Source organism: Pyxicephalus adspersus, chromosome 7 (assembly GCF_032062135.1).
Source record: "Pyxicephalus adspersus chromosome 7, UCB_Pads_2.0, whole genome shotgun sequence".
NCBI lineage: Eukaryota > Metazoa > Chordata > Amphibia > Anura > Pyxicephalidae > Pyxicephalus > Pyxicephalus adspersus.
Window position 1 is genome coordinate 47,551,707 of NC_092864.1, and position 19,663 is coordinate 47,571,369.

General features: G+C 38.3%; 1 protein-coding gene across 1 annotated transcript; it reads right to left on the reverse strand.

The window, feature by feature from the left end:
* Positions 1-14,082: 14,082 nt before the first annotated feature.
* Positions 14,083-18,724, reverse strand: DLX2 (distal-less homeobox 2). Its single transcript, XM_072418335.1, has 3 exons — positions 18,214-18,724; positions 17,549-17,733; positions 14,083-15,433 (listed from the first exon to the last, which is right to left on the reverse strand). Exons 1-3 carry the CDS (start codon positions 18,629-18,631, stop codon positions 15,080-15,082), a joined length of 957 nt encoding a protein of 318 aa, XP_072274436.1. The 5' UTR covers positions 18,632-18,724; the 3' UTR covers positions 14,083-15,079.
* Positions 18,725-19,663: the final 939 nt, after the last annotated feature.

The following is a 19,663-nucleotide window of genomic DNA, read 5'->3' on the forward strand; positions in this document are numbered from 1 at the left end:
TACATTAAATTTAAAGCAAATCCTGCAACGTTTTATTTCCCCTATATAATTAGTTATTTGATATAATCTCAGCATTACTTTGTTACATCTATATCTAGAACACTATGGCCACCTAACAGAAAAGGTGACCTAAGCGAAAACAAGATCGTTTAAGCCAACTCAACTCTCTGCTACTTTACTGTACATTGGAATAGTGGCCTACACAAGATAAAGAGCTGTCTCTTGTACTTAAAAAAAAAAAGATAAGGTTTACATTGTACCTGTAGAAATGTACAAAGCTCATCTACCCAATAATACAGACAGGTCAACAATTTTTGTGGTGCAGTGACAATATGCCACCAATATGCTGATTTATATATCTCCACTTTCATGTAATGCACAACACACCTAGCAATGGGGTTCCAGACACATAATCCAGGGATGCAGGACTGGCTTGCTTAGAGTGTGAGGGTGATTTTCCTTTTGTTCCTTTTTCTTCACTATTTTATATATATTATTGATTAAATGGCCAAATACAGCAGATTTATGGAGATTGTCCCTTTCCAACATAGATCTGCTCTGGCTTATGTGATTGGTATCCATACACTTGGTACACCCTGAATTTCCAGTAAGCACAGATGAATGGGAAGTAGACAGGGATGAGGTCCCTTACATAAGGAGCACAATCATGGAAGAAACTGCTGCTAACCCTTTGTCAATCTGCCCAGTCTACTGCCTTGAGTGTGTTATTTTGTCAAATAGTAGTCTATAGCACTCTGTACATCTTTCTTACCCCTTCAGGGATATCGCAGTACAATATTCCATCCTTGGACATGCTATTCAGGCCTCTGTAGAATGTCTTGGTTCAGGACATTATCCTGTCAACAAAGAATAACACCCATTATATTATATTGTTTTAATTATTTATACATGAAACTAATGTTACTTGTAACATTTAATAACAGATATATGTGAAAGTGAGAATCTATTTGATAAGTGAATGATAACATTTATTGATGTTGTATTTTCACACTCTTCGTTTTATTTATTTAAGTATGAGTAAAATGCAAGTTAAATAATGTAGGCATTCAGTTTTTTATTCAGTTAGATCTCTAATAGATGAAAACTGATTGGTTGCTGGGTTCATTAAATACTGAATAGTCACTACACTGCTCCAATAAACAGATTTAATTATGTCGGAGATGAGTTCCCATCACTTCCTGTCTGGTAAAACATTGTCAGCAGGATAAGAATAGGGAGAAATATACTCAATGGAGCCTGGAAAACAGAAAAAAACTTAACAAGGATTATTACTCCTATCAACTTTATCCAAAACAGAGAAAAAAAAATAAAGTTTGCATGTAATTTGGACTTTAATAGCAGATCATGGGGATCATATGTGCTATGATTGATAATGACATTGAAAGACCTTTGAAGCATTTACATATGGGATCATTTAATCTAATGTAAAGATCCTGAGACAATATTGCAAAATCTGGGGCGGCCTGTGAAAATTAGGGACAAATAAATGGAGTAAATGCATGTTTGTTTGTCCATACCCAGCATGATAAAAGCAAATGATGGGAACATGTATGCATAATACTAGTGCAGTCATAAGCACTTGTTATGTCTCTCAAATAATGTACAACATGTAAAGAATCTCTTTACAGCCAGTCACTGTTCATTCCCTTTTCTCCACAAACAAAAGGAAGTAAACGCTTCTCTTCATACGTGGGAAATCAATGTTTCAGTCAGATCTGGTTGCAAAGGATGTAATAGGCCTGTCACTTCTGCAACCATGATCTTGCTGGTCATACATGAGAGATGATTGCACAGAACGGGGTGGACATACATTGTGCAGATTCTACACTCCATGACAGAAACACGCAACCTTCTGAAGAGCCCATAAACTGGCTGTGAACACCAACCCGCTCTTGTGTGACAGGGATGAGCAAAGTGTCTTTTTTTAAAAATAGATTTTATTGTTACAAAAAATGATTTTCTGCTTATTTAAAAGAACATTCAAAACCCCTCCTTTCAAACTTGCCTACTCCTCTTCTTCTGTCTCTTAAACCATCACTACTTCCCACCATTCCAAATCCCCCTCCTAGTGTGTGCTACGTCCCCCCTCCTTTTAGATTGTAAGCTCTGTCTGTCATTTGCAACCTCTATTTATTGTACAGCGCTGCATAATATGTTGGCACTATATAAATACTGTTTAATAATATTATTATTATTATTAATAATAATATTAATAATAATAATGTTACTATAGGTAAACTCTTTATCTATTAGGCTGGTAAAAACTTGCTTGGAAAAAAATCCTTAGTTTGGTTGTTTTATTTATTTTGGGCCTATACAATCCACTTGGTCCATTGCGGTTTTGTTATTAAGTTTGGTAAGGTGCACTGCATTACAGCGACAACAAACCTAAAAATGCACCACAAGGTACCACAGCTTAGTGTGTCGCTGCAATGCAGATACATTACCTGTGTGTTGCAGCACCCTTGAAATGAAGTGTTGTGGTAAGTGTAACGTGTCGGTGCCATTCGGTGCTTTAACACATGCGTTACCATATCTAGTCTATTGAACTAAAATGGACGATAAATGCTCAAATTTTTTCCAGAAATAGCGCGCTATAATGCATGATAGTGTATTATTGTGCACTGTGATGTGTTACCTATGTTGCAATGCCATTTAACAAAGCTCTGCAATAAGTAAACGCAGATAATATGCGTTACATTATCGCAATGCAGCACAGAGAAGTGTAAATGGGCTCTTCGTTGTTATTAATAACTAGAATTTATATAGCGCTGACATATTATGGAAGCCCAGTCATGTCACTAGCTGTCCCCTCAATGGGACTCCCAATCTGTCCCTACCTCAGTCATTACTACAAAGGGCCATTTGTGAGGGAAGTCAATCAAGCTATCTGCATGTTTTTATATTTTAGCTTCTCCATTGACTGTAATGCTGATTTTTGCTGAGATTTTGGTATAATGAGAGCTCTCTCATTCTTTGGCCACCAATGTATTGCTGTACTGCCCAGGCTGTTCATGAGGTGATACATGGTGGGACTATGACAGGACTGCTGGCTGAGGAGAAGCCGGAGGAGCCCGGGCACACAGCACCACTGACAGCAAGCTGCCAGCCAGGCTTAGCCCGGTTCCCGCCCCAGCTCTCGTGTGTAAAGCGGCCGACCCAGCCGCAATGCCAAGGCGCCAGCATTCTGCTCCACCGCCTAGGAGAGCCACCCCCGGTTCCTCCCAGGGCCCTTCCCATCCCACATCGTCGCCACTTGGCTCCTGCTGGGGCCTGTTCGCAGCCTTCATCTCCTGACATTCCCTGCCTGGGGCTCTCCGGTTTAGAACTCTTAATCATCTTGTCTGCTGCAGATCCTCAGCAACTCCCCTCTCTGGATGTCTTAGTGGCCTGGAAAAGGCAGCAGCCACTTAACTCCAGAAATACAGCATGAGGAACTGCCATTGTCACCCCCTGCATAGGCAGCTGCTGCAGAACCTCTTGTGTGGTGATTAGTGAAAGGCTGCTGATACATGCTGTGCACAATGCTGCCATTGAAAAGGACATCATTGTTAATAAGGAATAGTAAAGTGGGGAAATATAGTGTATTACTGGGTGTAACATGAAGAATTCCTGATATTGCATTTCCTTTTTCCAACAATGACAGATCCAAACTCTCTGATGTCCCCGCCGTCTTTTACACATCTGGACAAAGAAAATGATTTTTATAATATGGAGCAGATTTCCCTACCTGGAGATTCTGCCAGGCTGACAACGCTCAGCTACAGCTTCATATTCAGCTACAGCGTAGTCAGCCCTGCTGTGGCTTTTAGGTGACCATTTGTTACCAGAGACACATTTATGATCGCCTTGGGTGAATCTAGTGTTAGTATAATTGTCCTATAATGTTGTTTAGTGATCTGCCATTCCAGATTGCCAACGATCGCCAATGACTGCCAGCTAATGTTCACTGTTGTTTACTATTGGTGGGGATGCTGCGGGGTGCCTCCTATTTGTTCACCCCTCTTCATAAAACATAGGAAACACCAACAATTGTGCAGAGTAAAAATGAGTGTGTGTACCCCACCTAAAGCATATATATATAAAAAAAAAACGTTACCTTTACTTACCTTACTTTTAGGTGCACTGCAAGCTCAGCAAAGGTGTGAACCTAGCCTAAAGGCATGTGATACTCATTGCAAATCTTGGCACTGCCAGTCTGAAAAAAGAAAGTGCTGTTACAAGCAGGATCCCTGGAACCTTACTGCAAATTCAGAAAAAAAAATGTTTCAATAGAATATAGGTTGGTAACCCCTGGATTTGGCACAATTTTCTAAATTATATGTATATATTAATCTTAGTGCTGCTGTTCACATTCATATTTCCTCATGGTGACACTGTAGACATTGCCTACATATTGAATCTCCTCCTATAGTCTGCATCAGATCCAGTGAGGTTTTCAAGAAGCACACACGATAAACAGGGCAGAACGTTTTCGCCTTTAAATAATTGCCCGAGCAAAGACTTTCATGGCTGGATCTTTAAGTATCATTTTAATCGAAGCTGTAGATTAAAAAAATTTCATTTTTTTTAATGTCTTTAATACATTAAAAATTTTGAAGAGTTTAGTGTTTGGGTTTACATACAGAATTCTAGTCCAATTCATTTTGAAAATAAACCCTAATGGGTCTTTGGAAAATTGCCCCCAATTGTCCCACTTCTCGTGCCACGTGTGATAATACACTACCATGCACTCTGCTGACCAGGTCTGATTTGGGGTCTGATGGGGTAAGTGGCTGTCCATGCACATATATAGGCTGGCTTACTACAATGAATTCATGTGCGATATAACACACCTTAACATGCATGTTAGTTGCACGACAACCCGAATGTGATCGAACCTTTAGTAGTCAGATGATTTTATAATATAATTGCTACGTGATGAGTGAACCATTTGAAATAATTGTCTTCAATATCCATATATTCAGACGTCACAACTTAAAGCAGCACTGCTAATAAATTGGTGATTTAGATCTGTGGTGCCAAAGTACATTTATAGTGTGTTTATTATTGGCCAGGTTTGTTATTAGATGTCTCTCTTCCACTTTTGTTTGTTTCACATCAGCAGCTTCCTGCAAGTACCTCCGGAAACGGCACAAGCTTCGGCAACCCAGATGCCTCTATTGTTATAAAATGGGACAGGCCCGGGGGCAATGTCCCCTCTGACTTTTGGAGCAGCCGCCCCTGCATACTGTCATACGGCATTCAGCTAATAAGCAGATGGTGTAAGTGGAAAAACTCTGTATGCATTAATTTAGAAACAACTTGTAGGTCATACTAGGTCATATTTTTTGTTAATGTTACAAATTGTTTTGTGTTTGTGAAAAACAAAGGTATTTTATAAAAGAGCCACGCTTACCAAAGGCAGGAACTTTTCTAGTATCAACAACAATATGCCAGTTTGGTGGGTTTTAATATTATTTTGTAAAACTTTGTTATGGAGAAGCTCAACCTGATTTTCAGGCTAAGAATAAGGAGGTGCCGAGAAATAATAATCGCAATGGATGCCACATATCCCAGCATGCCTCATATACTTGTGTGTGCTGATTGTGAGCATTAGAGCGCTTTATCCCCAGGTGTTGGTAAAACTATTGCAAAGTATCTTTTGGTGCAGGAACTTGAGAAAGGCAGCTCCTAAGTAAACATTCTTCTGTTTAATCAAAGAGTATCACATAGAGAAGAATGAGAGTTGCATACAAGTGGTAGAGTTCAGCAGTTTTTGGAATGTCTGAGGAACCCCATTTCTCAAACAATTAGACAAAATAAAAAAACAAATAGGTATAGAAGATTGTAATTAGCAGAAATGCAAAGATGATGTAATTAGCAGAAATGCAAACGCTTCGAGTTTAAAAGATGATTTTTTGTAAAAATACCCTGATGAAGGTGAACCCTCAAACTGCCTGAATTGTGTTGGCTCAACAGATACTGTGCATAAGTAATTTTTTCTGGACTACTAGTTTGAGGCACCATTTCTTCTGTACTTGCAATTATATTAGACAGGGAGGGAACAGACTGGCCAGTAAACTGTCCACATTTACTGATGTTCATATCTGATGACACCAGTAGTGGGATGACATTTTTGTCATTTCTGGTTTGCACCATCAAACTTAGCCTGGACTGATGCTTTAAAGTGAGAAGCTGCTAGAGCAGTGTTTCTCAACCTTTTTAACATGGGGAACCTTTAGAAACATTTTTCAGGTCTTTAGGGAACCCCTGCTATAATTACTACATCCACAACTTACAGTACATGTGCAGTGATCAGTAGGAAGAATGCGTCCTACATTCCTGATTAGTGGGAAGAATGCCACCCTAACAGAACCAAAAAGATAATTAAGGGCCACTTAAACTGACCTGAGAGGCACACATTGCTCATTGCTCAAGGAACCCCTAAAAACCTATGGAGGAACCCAGGTTGGAAACACCGTGCTACAGGGCTGAATTGTTTACTGGCTTCCTTCTTGAATACACACCAATGGCAATGCTCATCACCATAGTCACACCATAGGAAGTGCTTGAACAAGGACATTGATGGTAGAATCAAGTATTGTCCTAAATCAAGCTGCAGATTTTAAAAGACTGAAAACAACCTTGCAAATGGCATTGACAAGGTAAAGCCTATATGGGATGCTATTGCAGTAATCCTCAACTAGGGTTCCTGCAAAGGGGTTCCTTGAGCAATGAGCAATTTGTGCCTCTCGGGTCAGGTACCATTGATGTGTCAATGATTGTTTTGGCTATGTGCAAGGAGGGGCATTCTTACCACTGACCATAACCCAAATGCACTGTGAGCATTTGAAACTGAATTCCAAGGGTTCCCCAATGTTAAAAAGGTTGTGAAACACTGTTATTGATTGGGTACATACACTGAGCCAATCACATTTTTATTTAAATCTAAATAATATATAAATTATTATCATTAATATTAAACAGTATTTATAGAGCTCCAACATATTACGCAGCGTTGTACAATAAATAGGGTTTGTAAATGACAGACAGCTACAAACAATGAAACAGGATGAGAGCGCTCTGCTTAGAAGAGCTAACAATCAAAGAGAATTTAGGGTTAACAATTTAGTGTTACAGCAGATATACAAATGTGCAAATAAAATATCATTATTGAAAAATACTGATGTGTTAGTTATGGAATTTACTGATATTTCAAATAAGGATTTAAAATGGATGTAAGAAAAATAGAAAATACATTAAACAAGACCATAACTTCCTTTTAAGCAAGGGGTTACATCACCTTCTATAAAAGACTCCAAGCAAACTTCCTAAACTCATTTTCTCTTTAGAATTCCTCCTGTTCACTTTCATTTTTTACTGCACAAATGAAAGCCCCTATTTAGCTGCTACAGTCTCAGTTCAAGCAGAAGTATAGGGAACATAACTACAGTAATAATAATGATTAGCTGCAGACACCAGAAAATCACCAAATGTCTTGTAAATAAAAGCTGCAATCTCCCCAATTTTATAAATTGATTTTATATCACCCCACAGGATATAACTGAGCAGTATGAAGTGATCTGATTTCAACTATTTCCAACTAAGGAGAGAGTCCAAGTTCAGATGCCTTTGCAGGTAAATTGAGGATAGCGAAAACCTTTAAAGCTGGATTCCAGGCAAACAGCTATATATCCAGGTAAAATACATATATGAGGACTGGTTTACTTGCTGATTGATTTTTTAGATTGATAAGGTCCTGTCACTCAGCAGAGCTCAGTCTGAAGGCCTGATTTAGGTCTGTTCCAGTTCAGTAACACGTCTTTTCCTTCTTTCAGCCTGTGACTGGACAGTGACAGGAAAAGCAGCAGAACTGCAGTAAAACTAATTGGCTCTTTGATTTTTGTATACCTCTCCCAATTTAAGGTCTGCTATACTTGTTCCTGCAAGCATTACCCCAACCCTAGATAACTCCAGTAGCAAGCACCCAGCAGGCAGTATTTGCAAAAAGTTCTAGCTGAGGGTTATGGGTGCACTTTAGCACACCGGCACACATTGGTGTGCTTCAGCCCAAACATCTGTCAATTCAAATGTAGTTTAATATTCTGTATCAGTCAGTAAATATGATTTCTTCATCGTAACATAGTACTCTTTGCTCTTACCCTTATACTAACACTGTACCATCATATAAAAATACTATAAATGTGATTTCGGCCTGTCACAAAATTTGTAAAGTACATTTCCACATTTTAAGACCAGTAAATATCCATGTAAATGTAGGTAAGTGAATTGCACATATCCCTAACCATGTGATAAACTTTCAACTAATCAATCAAGTTTATGTTAATGCAATGTATATGCTTTTTTTCTGCAATTGTGCAATTATTTATCCAGATCTTGGCCAATATTAAATTATTATATATTGAATAGAAATTATTTTCCTGAGCATTCTTCATGGTTATCTCCGACATATACACTGATCTCTAACGTGTGCTGATTATGGCAATTGTCACCATTAGGTGCAATCTTGCTTTTACTACAGTGGCAGAGCCTGTGATTGGAAGTCCTCCATTTACATTCAAGGGAACTATCTACCATTTTTTCAAGAGCGATACAAACAGACCATATGATAAACAAGAATCAAAGGCTTCTGATTATGGCCATAAATATTTGTGTTTGATGATATCGCCTATTTGCTGTTTGCATGTGAATGTTCTCCAATCTATACTGCTATATATAGTGCACTTTGGTGCATTAAACAAGTTTTAGTAGAATGGTAATGGTACAATCAGGGTTGGGCATGTTCACTGTAGTAAAAAATCTGATTGCCATTGGACTACTGAAAAAGATAATTACTGTTCTCTTAGCAAAGCGTTGATGAATGTCCAATCATGGATAAAATAATAGAAGAATTTATTATTGCACATAATTAAATAATTGAACAAAGCACAGCTTTTACTTAGGCTATTTTCACACTGACCTGGAATGGATCTGGTCTAGGATTAAAAACATTTGCTAACAAATAGCAAATTACTTTTATGAAATCCATTCCAGTTTTGGTGGATCACCCAGCCTAACTGATGAAAGTGTATCTTCTCCAGCCTTTGAGAGCTTTAATAAATCAGGCCCAATGTCCCACTTTTTGCCACAGTGAAGGGATCACAGATGTGAGCTCAAATTATTACAGACTTTGGAAGAAAGTTTGTGGCTCTGTGACATGTAAGATGGACAATAATTTGATAAGATAAGGCTGGAAATGTTTAATTAAATAACTCCAGGTACTCCAAACATTCAAATGATAAGTGAGTGCGTTGTTGGTATTTGTACTCCCAGAATTCAGTACACAGGGGGTTACATGGATGGCAAACATTGTTGTTTGTTGACTTATTCTTCATACGTGCAACATTTATTATTGTTTTTAATACTATTAATAATATTAATAATAAGAATCAGTATTTATTTAGCGCCAACATATCACGTAGCGCTGTACACTAAATAGGGGTCGCAAATGACAGACATATTCAGACAATAACACAGGAGGAGACCCTGCCCTGAACTGCTCGGGGGAAGCAGCACACATTTAGGATGCACCTAACCAGTGCTGGACACCAATGCATGCTGCAGCCATGGCAGGTATGTGTGATGTATAATGTAATTACAATAGATATCGGACCTTGCCGTATGCAGGAAATACAACCCCCTGAACACAGAATTGCTTGTTGCTGGTGAATGATGCCTTAAACTATAAAATACTGTAAATGTCAAATTGTGATTTTAGCATAAACTGAATGTATATATGTGTTTATATGTCATCTCAACTGAAACAATTTTTTTATTCCATTTTAATGTATTCCTTTGTTTACTGAACAGAGCAGTAAAATCTTGCTTGAAATTTAATGTCGTCAGATTGATAGCAGCTTAGAGCTGGCTGTAGGCCTTGATTTGGTTTGCCGTTTCTTATGTCAAACTACCATTAGTGTCAGCTCTTTTAAGCTGATTCACCTAACTACATAGTTATTCCAGCCTGTCAGGTGCTTGGCTGCCCCCATCTGCCTCGGCTTTTAACAAGGAAAAAAAAAACGTATCACATGTACATATAACCAAAAAAACAACTTGCAGTGCAGACGATATACAGCGTAGATGTCTGCAAAAAGTGACCTGTGAATGTTGCATGACATAAAGGGCTGCCAATACTGACCTGAAAGTAATTGTCTGCTTGTTATGCTGATCCAGAGGCTTCGGTACTTTCTAGGGCACTGACCTGACACAACTGAGAAGCTCTTACATTCTAATTTGCATGCTTGTTCTGTATCTGTAACAGACACAGAACTGAAGCCAGGGACAACTAAGAACCTAGTACTCTCCAATGGATCTCATCAATGGTTGCCACCATATTTCTCTGAGCACATGGCTCCCGGGCACAAATTCCCTTGAGGTCTGTGTCAGTTCTGTGGTTCTCCAAAGTCCCTCAGCATGTGATCAGAGAAAGGCCAAATTTAATGGAGTGTCTGAACTCCTGTCACGCTTTTACTAATCTCTGGAGCTCCAATTATTGAGATTTATTCTCACTTCCTGACCTCAAGACAAACATTTCATCAAACGGGAAGTGAGAGTAAAACTGAAGTAGGGGCACAGACAGAAATGAAGCTTGAAAGATACTAGTCTTACCTTACTTAGCACTTCTGTATGGTAAAGAAATGTTGCCAGCAGGACAGGGCAAATCTTTCTAATGATGTACTAGATAGCAATAAAAGCTTGATGGGTTATTTCACCTTTTTTTAATATTTTTTCCTCCTAGCACTGACAATCTCATGCAGGTCTATGCTCTGTTGCTGGCTCCATGTCAGCTTTATACCTCTGGATTTGTGAACATAGGAAAGAGGGAAACTTTTTTAGCTCAAAGTATGTATGTATGCAAATGATATGCCACAACCAAATTTTGCAGACAAAAATGAATATGCAATACATAATTGGTAAAAATAACTTTATATAAAAATTTTGAATAGGTATTTATTATTTTATATTTTTTTATACTGAGAAAAAAGCTCTGAAAAAAGGACAGTCCCTCCAAACTGAAGGCATGCTGCTTCAGGATGGTGATGATGGCAGACCATGACTGTGCAATGAGCTCCGGCCATACCATTTATAGCCTTCATTAGAAGTGCACATGACAAGGTGACAACATAGTGGAACAATTAGAAGACAAGGGCATACATGTTTTATTCATTACCAGGAAGTACCTGTATTATATATATATATATATAAAAGATGTTCATGGTAGGGGGACAACAGGGTTGTCTTGTGTTTTTGAATGCTTTTGATTTAACAAAAAAAATATTTTTGAAATGACATCAACTTGCTAATGATCTACTTGAAAAAGGTGAATTAAGGTATGTCTTTATATATATATATATATATATATATATATATATGTACACTATATGTATACTATATACAGAAAAGTAAATTCCAGAAAACTGTATATAACTGATCAGTATGCGTGAACCCCATCATGTACAGAGCTGGACATCCCTGCACAACACAGGATATGGTGTCTATAATATGTCTACAACTCTCTGTGCATGGTCAGTCTATTTTGGTGAGGATGAATAATTAAAATATTTCTACTAAGGGCATTGTACTGAAAAAAAACACCACGTTTACAAAAGTAAGAGTGAAGGTAAGTGAAGTGAAGAAACCCATATTCACTTTTCAATTTCCGATTTTACAATGTAGTCAATCTGATGATCGTAAAACACAGATATATTTATTATTTGTTGATGCAACGATGTTCCTGATTTTGGTTAGCAAGTGTAAGTAGGTATAAATAACATCTTGATAGATTTGATCTTTCATTAGTCTAGCCCCCTGTGATTTATTTTTAGTGGTGCTGGTAAATATAAAATGTTTAATTGCTTGAAAAAATAGCCCGACGTCTTTGGTGTCCCGTTACGTTAATCTCTATGAAGAGAAGTCCTGAGCTTGATTTACTAAGAACTCGTGTTCACTCTTGGCAAAGTGGGCCCTGTGTTAATTTCATATACTCTGGCATATTAGGGGGAATTTAGAAAACTTAAACTGCCCAAAATTCAATGTTTAAATCATATCATGTAAAATATTTCCTTAGCATACCATAACAACCACCTTTGAAATTGTCTTCACTTTAGAGTTTAATTCCCCCCATATAATGTAAATTGGTTTAAATACTTAAAAAAGAAAGCATGTACACTATGTAGATAAAGTTGTCAGAAGATAATAGGTCCAGTAGTATCTACCTGCCTTGTTGAGAGTTGTAGTCCCATTTAAGAGGATAAGCAAAAACTATTTTATTGTTTTTTACTCAAATTTACAGCATCAAAAGCTAATTGCCATAAGCTATAGGGTACAAATGTAATATATTTCTATATCTTTACAAGAAAATGTATGGAGTTGTTCCTCAGATGGTACCATACATTTATCTACATACATGTGTGAAGCTATTAAGTTATAATAACAATGTTTGAGAAAAACAAACATCAGGAGGGCCCTGGGTCATTTGTCACAATGTCACCTGCAAAACTGGCTATAAACTATGCAATGATCAGATAACATTGATCAAAAGTCATTTGAAAAGTGAATTTTAAATTGGGTTTTTAATTGATAATTGGGGAAAGTGTTGATCTGATTTTTTTCACAATTGGTTATCCATAGTATTAAAATAAATAACACTTTTTTTTTTGTTATAATCTAAGTTTCCATTGGGGTTGTAATTCAGATAAGTTATTAAACAAGTAGAATAAATAATTGGAACGCTTCAAGTACACATAAATGATATATGTTATTTATAAAAAAATTATGGTATTGATACACCTGCAAAACAATAAAACCCTGAGATATTTTTTTTAATAATATTATATAAATACCAATACAATATATTATGATAATTTATTTCTGGTTATAAATATCAACATAATATTTAAAAAAGAAATGAAATCCATACATATAAGCAATGCATGGACTTTATATATTACATGACCTTTTAGTAGTGTGCAAAATAAAAAGGAAAAAAGCTACTTAATAAAACGTGAAGAATTGCTTTAGTATAATACATAAAGTTGTGTTCACTTCTGTGCAGAGAAAAGAAAATAAAATCAGGATTTCTCTTTGCACTGATTGCAGTGTAAACATCGTCATCTAAAGTGAAAACTCAACTCCTTCTTTTCTGTTTGTTTTATTTTTTTCTTAAAATTAAAGTAAAAAAAAGAAGAAAACACTGAAATTAGCTCTAAAATCCTTGGTGAATACAACTTTATGTATTATAATAAAGTAATTCTTCATTTTTTAATAAATTGACTTTTTTGCACACTACTAAAAGGTAATATTTCAAGTCCATGCATTGCAATGTGTATGGATTACATTTTCTTTTGTATATATTTGTTGATATTTATAGCCAGCAATACATTATCATAATATTCTGTAAATGTGTAGTTTTTTGTTTTTCATTGGAAAATATTCTAAGCTACACTTTTGATTTCCCTTCTCAGCTCTGTAACCAAAGAGTTGTCATTAGTGATAAAACCCATCAAAGCTAACACACCAGGATAAGGATCTTTATTTTGTTTTTAAGTGACATATATTTAAAGCTGACTCCAATGATATTTAAATATTACAGTCACGTGTGTAGAATAAAGATCGTTATCCTTGCGTTAAAGCTTTGTGAATGGCAGTTAAGTTCTTTAAAGGGTTTGTAAAACAGGGATTGGTAACGCGATCGCCCTAAGGAGTCAGGTAGAGCAGAGCTCACACGGATCCTCATAGCCAACACACGTAGACAAGCTGCTCAGCAAGACGAACTGGCTGCCAAAGCTGGGGAGGGCGTGGCACTGACGTCACCCGCAGACGGTCCCAGACCGAAAGTGTTCACTGGCGCCAGGTCTGCGCGGTGGGCGTGGCTCGGTCTGGACGTCTGATTGATTGATGAGCTGCCCCGCCCACTTCCGAGAGCTGACTTTATGGCAGAGGGAGCTCAATCATAGCGCTCATAAACTTGTTACACACACGGGCGAATAATAATCACAAAGAAATGCGGGCGAAAAAAAATCACTGTTACATCAAAACAATATTTTATTATTTTTTTAAATAGCCTCTTCATAAAAGAAACAAAAAAAAAAAACATAACGACATGGATCAATTGTATCCAAAATAAATAACCTTTGTTCATGACTTCAGTAGCATGGGATCGATGAGGAATAATACAAAAAATCAGCATTTTACACAGGACATGGGAATGTCGGGCGGACCAGGTAGTAAAATACAAAGCAAAGTGTACAATCATCTTACATGGCATTCATGCAGATCGGTGCTGCATGCTCATCGGTGTTTCTATGTGTGTTTATTATTAAAAAAGATAATTTAAAACACGGCTTCCCTTTATATCTACATATAAAAAAATCATCTGTTACCATTAAAAATGAGGTCATCCAAAAAGGCACCGAATCCAAAAATCAAGAGAGTCATCAGCGCCGGTGATTCGATCAACGTGTCAATGGAAGGCGCCGATCCCGATCGTCACATTGTATCAGCAGCACGCGCCCGACTTCCGCTCATGTTTGGCACTGCCGGGCATGCTGAGACTTGTAGTTCCAAAATAAAACCGCGCATTCTCATTGGCTATCTGTACCCGCCAATCGGATACTTTGCAATCAAATCTATTTGTTAATTATACAATGTAAAGGACAGCCATGGATATATTGTCGCTGCCTACAGCCTAATAATTCTAGAAGAAGCCCCCCCAAGCCTGACTTACTTTACCATCAGCATATATTACACGAATCGTCAGCTACACGTGAGATCTGCCATGGCAGGATCGCCCCGATCTGATGCACATCTCACGTGTGTCTGACAATCGGGGTGCATGGGTCGGCTGCAAGACACAACAATGAGGGATGGTCATTCCATGGTGGGTTCATCAGATCACCAGCTGGGTATGAATTGAACCTGAGGTCACCTCGGATCACACAGAAAGTAGAGTTCTCCCGGGGAAATAAAGGGGGTCATTCCCAGCTCTGTGAGTCCGTACAACCCCCCGGTGCAGGCTCTAGAAGATAGTCCCTGCTGGCACCGCCGGGCTGCTGTGGTGATGGAGGTGATGCTGGGGCTGCTGAAGGATCGGACTGGATTGGAGGTGTGTGGCGTGGTTGGACGATTGGTACCAGGAGTAGTTGCCTAGGAAGGCACTGGGGCTGGAGCCGGAGCTGGGGGGTTGAATGGTGGGGCCACTGCTGGGCCCCTGTAGCCTCTGATGAGCTCCGAAGTCCCATGACACTGCAGAGGAGGGAGGGGAGTGACAGCTCGGGGAATCGCTGCCTGTCGGGTGCTGATCGCTGGGCAACTCTCCGCTCTTCCACATCTTCTTAAACTTGGAGCGCCGGTTCTGGAACCAGATCTTCACCTGGGGACACAAATCACAGGGGTCACTGTATGCCCGACACTTTGTGATTATTAACATTCTGCATCATACAAGGGGCGAACATTTATCTTCTATTATATATACATCCTATAATTCTATTTATATTAATCTACACATTCTGCATCATACATGTCATGCAACATAAGATTATTAACATTTATCTTCTATTATATAAATCTTACAATCCATATATAATAATCTATACATTTTGCATCATTTATGTCATACAAGGGTGATTATTAACATTTATCTTCTATTATATTCATTGTACAATCTCTATGTGATAATCTACACATTCTGCATCATACATGTCATGCAACATGAGATTATTAACATTTATCTTCTATTATATAAATCCTACAATCCATATATAATAATCTATACATTTTGCATCCTATATGTCATACAAGGGTTGATAATTAACATTTATCTTCTATTATATAAATCCTAGAATCTCTATATAATAATCTACACTTTCTGCATCATAAATACCGGTTATTAACATTTATCCTATATTATTTATTTGTCCCACAACATATGTTAAATAATAAATACCTCTTGCATAAAATGTCCTACAAGGAGTAATATATATTTCCTATCCTGTATGGTCTATATCCCACATTGTATGTTGATATATACATTGATATGTATATATACATTTATCATATATTCAGCCAAACAACCATGTGTTTTAAAACATTTCTCCTATATTATATATCCTGCAATGTATGTATAATATTATATAGTGTCTGCATGGTATATGTCCTACAAGATATGTTTAATTTATTTCATATGTCCTATATATCTCACAATATATATTTATTCATATATACATTCTTTATAATATATGTCCTACAAGAGAGTTAGTAACATTTATAATATGTATCTCACAATGTATGATCGATCATGTAACTCCTACATAGACCACAATGTAAGTTTAATATTATATAATTTCACATATTACAATATATGTCATACAAGGGATAAATCATAAACACATTCTATACTATATGGCCAATAATACATGTCCCACAATAAATGACCAATAAAGTAAGTCTTCTAATATAGGTTAATTAATACATACACTCTGCATAATATATGACTTACAATGCATGAGTTATAAAATATTTCTCACAATTTATGGCCTACAACGAAACTTTTATAATATATATCCCACAATGGGTGTTTATTAATATACATAATATATGTCCTATGTAGCTTTCATTACATATATATCCCATGGTGTTTGACCTATATGTCTCACAATGAATGCATATATAATAAATGTTTATATCTTATAATGTCTTATGTCTTATAATGTATGGCCTAAAAAGAATATATGTTCAACAATGTATAATATATGACCTGTATCTTATGCCCTTTATATTATGTATCCCAAAATTAAAGTAAAATATTATAATATATATCCCACAATATAATATAATATAAACCTATAATGTAAGTCATCTAACACATGTTCTAAAATAGATGTTTGATAATATATACATTTTTTAAAAATCAAGTTCTTCAAGGCTTGTTTAATATACATTTTGCAAAAGGCGTGACCTTATATATATGTTCTACACACACTAATGTATGTCCTGCACAACATGTACTTTATGGGCTATGATCTCTGTCCTATAATGAAGGATCTATAATATATCAACCATATCTGTTCTTTATTGTATGGCCCACAACATATATCGGATACTTTAGTAAGCTACAGATCACTAGGGAGTGATTCAAACAATCTAGAATTCCCTTATCCTCAAAACATATTCAATTATCAGGGTCATAATAAACACCCTACAGCACCCCATGCATGCATAAGGAACAAACAAAAACAATTCAATATTTCTCCTGCTATTTATGATTTATTGAAGAATACAAATACTAATAAAAACCCATTTTAATTACTATACATACATATTACACCCAGTTCATATAACATGTGTACATGAGTGAATTATGTACGTACATTAATATTTATTATAAATAAGGAATACATACAATATTGAATATAATTTACACATTCTATACACCGGCCACACAAATATAATAAATCCCCCTCCTCCAATGTAAATGGCTGGCACTGACCTGTGTCTGGGTCAGGCCCAGCGATGCTGCCAGTTCGGCTCTCTCGGGCAGTGCCAGGTATTGGGTTTTCTGGAACCTCCTCTGCAGGGCGGCCAGTTGGAAGCTGGAGTAGATGGTTCTGGGTTTGCGGACTTTCTTGGGCTTCCCATTGACTATCCTGACCTCGGGCTCGCACTCCTCCTTCTCTGTAATACAAGGGATGGTGGTGGGTGAGATGGGCACAGAGATGGGTACACAAGGTGGGATCAGAGCCATCGGGCAATGAGGATACTTTTACAAACACATACAGGTAAGTTATTTTCTGCAGAAATCTCATATATATATTTATATATTTGCATTGATGTGTTTGATGTGCCCAGTGCCCAGCACATGACAGCTCTGATCCTCACACCTCCTGATGGGCAATCTGGGGGGTAGCACAGTATCTGGGGGGGTAATACATAATCTGGGGGTAATACAGGATCTGGGGGGTAGTACAGGTTGTGGAGGGTAATACAGGTTCTGGAGGGTAATACAGGATCTAGGGGTAGTACAGTATCTGGGGGGTAATACAGGATCTAGGGGTAATACAGGATCTAGGGGTAGTACAGTATCTGGGGGGTAGTACAGTATCTGGGGGGTAATACAGGATCTGGGGGTAGTACAGTATCTGGGGGGTATCTCACCTGGATCGTTGTGTGTAGGAGACGGGCTCGTCCCGTAGGGTCCATAGGAGCTGTAGGAGCCATTATAGGGCAGATCGTAGGACTTGGCCGGGTAGGAGATGCCATTGATGGCCGTGGTGTGGAAGGGGTATGATCCGAGCTGTCCATAGGGTGACCCCCCGCCGCAATGTTGCTGCTGCTGCTGCTGGTTGGTGTAATAGCTGCTGTCAGTGGCGGTGGACACGGGCAGGGTCGGGGATTCCTGGGATTTGTGCAGGCTGTGATAACTATTGGAGGTCATCTGGGTGGAATGCATGTCAGACACCAGGCTGTCAAACACTCCGGTCATCGTGAATGAGAGGGGGCAGAGTGTAGGAATGGGGGATATGGCGCCTGTGTAGCAGTAGCGGTGTTGGGCAGTCAGTGGGTAGCCTGGCATGGTGCTGGAGGCAGCATGATCCCCGGGTGACAAGCCTCGGCTGGAGAGAGAAGACAACAACAACCTCCGCTCACTGCTGATTATCTGCTGCTCTCTGCTTCAGCGCCAGGCATTTAACTCCAGTCATGTGACTGTCAGCTACGTCACCTAGCAACGGCCAATCAGCGCCGACTTGTGGCCCGGGTCTCAGGGTTCTGCCCCAGGACAGAAGCTTTTCCCGCCCACTTGTTGCTCCTGTGAGCTCCCCAATGCCTCCTACACAGCAGGGGAGAGGGATGGGGGTGGGGGAATGAAAACTCACTCCAAGTCCCACAAGACAGGGCTGCCAAGCTTTCTATGACAGAGAAAGACAACAAAGCACTGACACAGCACCGACTACACAGCACGCGCCTCACTCACTGCCATGGCTGCACATTTATACCCAAAGGTCCAGAGTACTGCCAGCCTGCAGCCAGGTGACACCTGACATGGCCAACCTTAGACTTGTAGTTCTAGGTGCCAGTACCTGGCCTTTACACCAAGCTTCTCCTATATGTGCCATGACCATAGGGAACTCCTGCTAGCAGGGGNCCCCAAATCCTTCTGAACTTCCCAGGGGACAACTTGAAAATAGATAGCAGGGTGTCCTAAAGTATGAGAAATGTAATCACTCACAATAACCATTCCAAAGTCAGCAATGATGCATGGCTTCTTACCGGCTCATATACCAAAACACATTGAGCCTGATTTATTAAAGTTCTCCAGGACTGGAGAAGATAGACGATCATAGGAGAACCTGGGGGATCCAGCAAACCTGGAAAGGATCTGGATTGAAAACATTTGCCAAGTAATAGGAAATGATTTAAATAAATTAATTTCAGGTTTGCTGGATCATCCAGGTTCACCCATTTATTTTCTCCAGTCTTGAAGAACTTTAACAAATCAGACCCCTGGTAACTGTATGTGATGAATACTTGCAGTTATTCTATATATGGATTCCTTTTTGTTACAATTTGCCATAATAATTCACCTCAAACAAATTTAATGGTGCTT